At 42.9% G+C, this 7,626-nt stretch overlaps 2 protein-coding genes across 7 annotated transcripts in view; one reads left to right on the plus strand and one right to left on the minus strand.

The window, feature by feature from the left end:
- Positions 1 to 7,626, plus strand: part of LOC125947888 (uncharacterized) — a 329,870-nt gene that overhangs the window by 247,034 nt on the left and 75,210 nt on the right. The gene's annotated exons all lie outside the window — the stretch shown is intronic.
- LOC125947901 (F-BAR domain only protein 2) overlaps positions 71 to 7,626 on the minus strand; it is an 18,714-nt gene continuing 11,158 nt past the window's right edge. For 3 of the 6 annotated variants that reach the window (XM_049673422.1, XM_049673421.1, XM_049673424.1), the window contains exons 8-16: positions 6,979 to 7,236; positions 5,028 to 5,136; positions 4,789 to 4,961; positions 4,535 to 4,707; positions 3,403 to 3,635; positions 2,893 to 3,321; positions 2,274 to 2,783; positions 1,958 to 2,187; positions 71 to 1,883 (exon numbers count right to left, since the gene is read on the minus strand). In XM_049673422.1, coding sequence (XP_049529379.1) covers positions 1,747 to 1,883; positions 1,958 to 2,187; positions 2,274 to 2,783; positions 2,893 to 3,321; positions 3,403 to 3,635; positions 4,535 to 4,707; positions 4,789 to 4,961; positions 5,028 to 5,136; positions 6,979 to 7,236 — 2,252 coding nt within the window. In that variant the 3' untranslated portion in view covers positions 71 to 1,746. The remainder of the gene's footprint in view (positions 1,884 to 1,957; positions 2,188 to 2,273; positions 2,784 to 2,892; positions 3,322 to 3,402; positions 3,636 to 4,534; positions 4,708 to 4,788; positions 4,962 to 5,027; positions 5,137 to 6,978; positions 7,237 to 7,626) is intronic. The other 3 variants (XM_049673427.1, XM_049673426.1, XM_049673425.1) reach the window with 2 other exon arrangements.

Genomic DNA, 7,626 nt, shown 5'->3' on the forward strand with positions numbered 1-7,626 from the left:
GATTACCACTGTCAGCTCGGGCCGAACGCTTGGATTTCTTTTTGTTTTGAGATAATTAGGTTCACTCGCAACACGTTTTCGGTATTTAGTTGAACACTAAATAAAAATACTTTATACATTTATACGAAAAGCTAGGAGTAACATATGCTCGTGTCCGCTTCACTAGTTAACGAACTTCTCAACTGGAAAAAAAATTGAAAGCGGTGACTTCTTTGATAAACTTTGCTGCTTGCCTGCAAAAAATCCCTTTTTCGTTGGCGCTATCGTGCACGGGTTACGTTGTTCCGGTCTAAGCGAACACACAAACGGGGAATAGTTGAACGGAGGACCCTCCCACACACTCACACACGCGCTATTTCAAAACAAGGCCACATGTACTGGGTATTTGTACATAAAAAAAGAGATTTAGTCCTAAGGAAGCACAAAAACGAAACCCAAACGAAACGATCATTAAATCTATCAGATCCTTAATATCATCCCCTTTTTTATGCCTCCTAGTTTCTGGTTCGTGTGTGAGTGCCTCGTCTCTCGTGTACGTCCGGTGAATCAAACAATCACCATCCTGCGGTCCGTTCTCCTGTTTCATTTCATCTATTTATCTTCTTGAATAATTACCTATTTTTTTTTCATTATTAAAGTCCGACTGTCCCAGTTCCTGAGCGCTTCGGAGTTATTGATACTTGAGTGAATGTTACGTTTCTTTCGTTTTTGGAAATGTATTTCGGTTTTAGTTGTGTAGATTTAATGAAGAAAAAAGCAATATCTTCCCTAACCTACAAACGTGTTAGTCCGCGTTGGAGCGACTGGGTAGTGCGCTCCTGTGGAAGTTAACTTCCGCAATTATCTAATAAGTTCACTAATTCTTTCGTACAGATTCTTACTCTTCCCCTGATGCGCACAGAAGCTACTAGGAGGCCACATACGGTCACAAACAATATCCCCCGGGCTATTTTAACGAAGATGATAGACTTATTCACATTTCAAATGGGGTCAGCATCAAAATGAAGGTTATCATTTGAAGAAGTGTGTATTGAATAGCCGTATAACGTTTCGTGAAAATACAAAGCCCAACTCAAGGCTATCTTCGGCATCAAGCTTCCTTCCGAATGCCAATTCCTGCGGTCCTGTTTCGTTATAAACTAATTTCACATTAAAAATGTAACGCAATCGTCTATCGTTTTCCATATTAGCACGATAGCTAGCGTGAAGTCACACAAAGCCTACAACACATATGCCCTAAACGCACTATCAGGAAGAGGATAACAAATTACTGGACGTTGTTTGCCACCAACTAATAATAGCCCTTCCCAGGATGAATGAGAAAATTATGACAGTTTCAGTGGTGAAGAAAGGCACCGTACGTAAGCATAATAATATGGTTCTACTATGAGCTCAGCGAAACACGTTAACACATTTACGACTGCGGACGTTAACAATCTCAACACGTATGTGTCTACCTGGTGTAGCTACCCTTCTGAACCACCCTTCCGGAGCATCGGTTTTGCTTTGTATAATTCTCTGTTAAGCCAGTCCATGCAATGCAGTGCACAATAGATATATATCCTTTGAATCTTTGCTATGCCACCCTCCAATTTACTCGGACACGGACCAAGAAGCGCTAAACATGCGAGTTGGTAACTTGACTTCGGTTCAATTCTTAGTTTAAAAAACAAAAAAAAACCTGGACTATGTCTATCCCTCGTCCAGAAGAATCATTAGTATCTAATAGTAAAGAAAACGAAGATACTATCCAGACATACCGCCTGATGAAGAGTTTGCCGATTTACTGTTACCGAACGGGACCGGTGACATGACACCCGACACATTCGGCGGAGTGGGTGTTTTTACCGTCCTGATACCATCACCTTCACAGATGTATTTACCTGGCGATGCATGAAAAGGTATTTTAATGTAATAATGATATAATGATACTATTGATGCCGTAAATCGAAATTACCTGATACAAATCGGCGTTTCACTAGCGATAGTCGGTAGCCGGAACCGGCCAATTCGAACTCAATTCCCGAAAGCGTCGTACCCTCGCAGTTAAACTGTGTCGAGATGATGGCGGGATTCGAAGGACCCGTCGCTACCTCTAGCCGAGCCCGTAGTGTATCAACGCCTCCACTATCGGAGTGTTGAGATATGTCTGTAAAATTCCACACCAATCGATTCGATTCACCCTGCCTGTAGGAATAAGAAGAAGAGAAGAAAAACTGATTAAATATATGCTCCTGTTTAATGTTGATACTCTTTATATGTGGCGCACGTACCACGCGGAGTGAGGTTTCGATTGTACATTCTTGACGCCACCATCGACCGGTACCGATATGGAGACGTTCAGCAGGGGCGACGCTGTTGCCATAGCGTGACAGTTGTACTTATAGTCGATCTTGATGTCAGTGTGCCGCTGCTCACACTTCCAGTAAGATACCAGCTGGAACGGGCAAGAGGCGGCACCCGGTTTCGCCTTAACCTGATACTTTAGAATATCCACGTTGATGTGCGGTGCAGTCGGGTTCTGTTCGGACTGGCGGCGCAAGATTGCCGTCAAGGCCGGCATGTTGAACTCGAGCGTCGTACTAAAACTGGTCGACTGCAACCGGTCGATCGTAATGAGCTGCTTGTTCGGCAGCACGTTGTCGAGATTCTGCAGATTTTTTATGCGAAAACCCAGCTTTGCCGGGTTAGGATTATTGGTCAGCACGTTCACAATGCCAGCTGGAAACGATATCATCATATCGCCTGACATTTTCACCTGACACCGCGATTCGTCCGCTCCTCTGCAAAAATTTGGTAAGAGTTAGACCTCAACTATCCATCATGAAACTTCCGCCATGATCCACGTGATACTTGTGGCAATACCTCCAGTAATCACAAGAGAATACTCACTTGAAATATGCATGAATAATTTCGTGGAATGCTACTGCTAGTGGAATTGTATCGGACATTCCGATTGTCAAGGGAGATGGTCCACGGGATGAACCGATACCGACGCTAGGGCTTCGGAACTCCAAACTGCCAACACTGTCAGCTCGACCAATTTGCGACGCAGGACTAACACGGTCACGAGCCACTGGAACGAACGTAGGGATAAAAGTGATCACGGATAATTGGGTTCCCATATCACCTCCATAAAACTTACCGGCCGCTTCGGATCTTCTGGATGGTGGTCTAGGAATAGCGATGCTGCTGCCACCTGTCGAGGTGGGAGTGGGAATCTGTCGCTGTGTTAGTTTCGTTAGGTTGGCAGAGGCGGGCGCCGAAACACTGATGTCACCAACCTCGGAAAATATATCACCAAGATCGGCATAACGATTGCTGGAAATAGGCGCATATTGTTAAAATAGAAAAAAGGACCCACCGATCATCGGGCTCCATTGTACGTTATCTATATCTTACTTGGAACTGGTAGACATCGAGAGAGTTGGACTCTGCAGTGGTGCATAGGGGTGCACCGTGGTCGGTGTAGATGCATTCGAAGCATTCGGACTAGTCAGATGCGTGTTGTTATTCAGCAATGAAGCATTCCCTATTGATGCCTGGTGTTGCAATGTGTGCGACTGCTGCTGTTGTTGTTGTTGTTGCTGCTGCTGGTGCAGCTGATGTTGCTGGTGATGCTGCTGTTGCTGTTGCTGTTGAAAGATAGAACGGTTTAGCGACAGCAGATCGTTGCTGGGCTTGCTATTGGGGTCGCCGATCTGCTGAGACACAGATTTAGAACGTTTCATCCGCAGCAATCGATCCTGATGCTGGGGATCGAAACTCGAGCCACGGCGTGCCTACAGATCGGCAGTAATACCGGCCCCGCACCGACAATCAACACCGGTTTACACATAAGCGATGAGAATATTGAGCCCGGATCAGAGTGGCAGTGGTATTTGTTTGTTAATGACCGGACGAATGATGGCGATGATGATGGACAAGGAAATTCGGTGAGCGGATTTGAATGGATTGAGTTTCAATGCACCAACGGCCATACCAACCACACCAAATGATCATCAACCAGACCCATACCACATTGAGTACGACATCATGAAAAGGACAATAGGTGGGTATGTGTGAGTAAGATGAATGGGTGAGTGAATGAAAGAAAGAAAAACATGAGACATTTCGTTAGATTTCTGTTACTCTACATCGATAATGAAGCGCAATTCATTATCCTCTGTTATACAAATCCAAGACTAGTGCCTATAGAAAGCATACTGGTGCGACTAGAAACTTATACACTTAATTTGTTTCCCCTAAATGCTTTGGTTCAATTTGACATTAAGATTAACACGCAGACTACGGGATTAGATGCTTAATGAAAAAGAAAAAATACATGAAAGAATACAACAATGAATTCTCACTAATTAGTAGTAAAAGCCATGACACGAAAAAGAGCTGCTTATACGAACGAATAAGAGTACAAGCCTGATGGCTATGGACTAATACATTTTGATACAAACTACTTGACGTGACGGCTTGGACATTATTCTTACAGAGCATATACAAACACACAAACATAAACACATTAATTATCGCAACGTACCGACGTTAGAATACCGATGGGCGAGAGGGACAGATTTTCTACCGTGGCCCGCAACTCATCGACACTGGCTGAGATCGGCGCCGCACCGTTATTAAGCGGCTTAATTTCGACATGTATTTTGCGTTCCTCTCGCTCATCCTCACTGTCACTATCGGAGCTGGAGTAGAAATTATCTGTGACGATGAAATGGGAAAGAGATACGTTAATTGTTAAAAAAAATCGGCTTCGACCGATTAATTGTCTTTGCTTCTTACTGCTTTTTTCTGTAATAGTGGCACTGTCCCACGTGTTATCTCGGGGCTGTATACTGTAACCATCCTCATCTACTTCCGGTGTCGCCGTGGGAGCTACATTCGATGCACTGACCGCGGAAGTTGTCTGCAAGTTCGTGGCACTGTCTGTATTTCCTACTTCGGCTTTGCTATCGCTGTAATGAAATGGCGACAGTAAATGTTACCTGCGAACTGCATTTCTACAAAATTATTGCCTTTACCCGTCCAAAATATTGTCCTCTTTGGCACCGGAATTTTCCGTTGAATCTTTCTTTTTTTTAGCTTTCTTCGACTTGGCTTTTTCTCGCCGGCTGCGCAAAAATCCAGAAACTGCGATTTGAAGACGATGCAATAGAATCAATATCATGATGTCCCGATGATGATTGCGGCATTTGATGTAGAGAGAGAACAAAACCATTAGTAAATGTTTGTTTTACAATAATTCGGTCTTAACCCAAACCATAGGAATAGAAACAGTCTATGGGATACAACGTGAGAATTCCAGTGATAGTGAGATAATGGTGTGGGTATCATTTTCAGCGTCACAAAATCGAAAGTCTAAACTCTTTCGATGACTAGCGCACGTCAACAAACTAATCGTTTCTCCGCACCAAACACATAGATGATGTGGTGAGTAAGGGGGGCAGGAAACGGGGTCGTTTCCGAGGATGAAGGACTGCTACCAGTTGGTGGTGAGAATTGCGCTTATGATTAAAACAACATACACAACAAAACCCTCAGCCAAAGATGAGGTTTCCACATAGTAGCATTAATGTTCTGGAATCTACTAAACGGCACCATTACACACTTGCAATGCAATTTTGCTTCAACCTTCTGCCAAAGTACAACCAACTAGTAAGTATAATGATTGCTGTGTGGTGGTGGTCAGTCAGAGTCATCTTTTGAAAGAGTATTTATTTACGGGAGTGTAAATAGGATATGTGGAATTTAGTATGAACGAAGTATTAAACTGAAACAAAAAGAAACAATAAATAAAATAGAAAATCAGCAGAAACAACGAATCTTGCCATTAAATGAAACAGCCAACATCAGCATAGCAAAGAAGCAATAGATATTAACTGGTTAACTTTCGTGTGCTACATCGAGGACTAGAGCATAACACTATCTTATGCAACGCTAAAAAGCTGCATCTGCACGACTAACAACACAGCTACACATACACACACACACACTGTAGTATATGCAATTTACGTGTTCGACTGTTCGTTCTCGTTTGCCTTTCGGTAGTCATTGGTCCACTAATCTAAACCTTTAACTACATCCCAAGGTGCTATAGCTATAGGGCCTATAGCTATATCGAAAAACACACTAGAACTAATTATTAGAGATGCAATTATTTCAATTAAATTGGTATTCTAAGCTATTGTAGACCATGTTACAAACGCCTGCACTCTTAATTTGATGTCTTTGCGTTGGATAGTGCTGAGTGTTGTCTCATCGTCTCGTCGTACTAATAGCTAAACACGTCAGTACGTCAAACTTAAACTAAAATTAAAAGAAACACAAATCTTCCCGTCCACTATAGTAGAGAATGAAACATAAGATTAGCTGAAAAGCGGAATGGATGAAACGAAGTTGTTTAGTATAGGGTAAGCAAGAAGCGCATTGAACCAAGGCGTGCAAAAGTCCAAGCAGTTAAGAAAAGCCAATACAGTTTACAGTCGCTACTCATCGTGCTGTAGAAAATACTGATAAGGGCCTTGCTATTTCTCCTCTTTCCGACGCGTTTATTTTTAGAACTGTCAAAACTAGTACAATGGCATCAATATTGGAGCATTGCAATCCTTTGCGACAGGGATGGCGGCGGAAAAAAAGGAACAATTTCAAACATACTACAAAAAATTAAACCACAAATAATGTTTTACCTACCAATTTTCCGCAGAAAAAAAAGATAGAAGTTTTCTAGTTCTCTAATACTCTAGTCCACTCTATTACCTCGAAGATGATAAATACCAAACCCGCAGAAGAATAGTTGAGTTCGAGGAAAAGAAAAGTGACCAACAGAAATGGCTAAGAACAAATAAAGAATTCAAAGTGAAAAACCCAAATCGAGAAAAAGACGTAGAGGAACTCCCGATAAAAAGGTAGAAAAGGTAGAGAAGGCACAACACCACCCATTAAAAATTTGGAAAATGCTTTGGAATGATTTACATTTCGAGCCTCGCAGCAAAGGATTCCTGCCGATGAAGGAACTGCCTGTGGTCTGCTGCTGTTGCTGCTGCTGCTGATGGTCGATGCCGCTGCCACTGTCGAGATCATTCGGACTGGTCGGGGCCGAAACGGTTCCGCCGGTGGAAGACAAGGAATTGCGAGCAGCACCGCCAGAGATGCCCATTATGCCGCTGCCAGCACCAACCCCACCACCGCCGCTTGTGGCCGAATCCCGGCTCTCTCGACTATCGCGGCTCCCTGCATATATGCAAACCCGTACGCAGCCGAACGAACAAACGCAACCGCATACCAAAGAAACGGTGGATGAATTACAATAGATACGCAGCGCGAGTATTTATACAAGGTCCATGTTTGACGTTCGTGTGATGAAGTGGTGTTGATTTACAATTTTGCCAAATTGATTCCAATTATGAGCATGGGTAAAGAGAACGAGGAAGAGAAACGGAGAGGAGAAGGGAATGAGGAGCCAAAAAGAGAAAAATTCAAAATATTAATTTTTGGGGGAAAAACTGTCGTGAAATATGTTCTTATTGATTGAATCTTTTCTAAACTAAAAAGAGGTATTCAGTAACCATAGCCATGAGATAATATAAGTACGGTGGGCAGCAAAACAATGAATTCAAGTAG

The sequence above is a fragment of the Anopheles darlingi genome, chromosome 2, assembly GCF_943734745.1.
Source record: "Anopheles darlingi chromosome 2, idAnoDarlMG_H_01, whole genome shotgun sequence".
Lineage (NCBI taxonomy): Eukaryota > Metazoa > Arthropoda > Insecta > Diptera > Culicidae > Anopheles > Anopheles darlingi.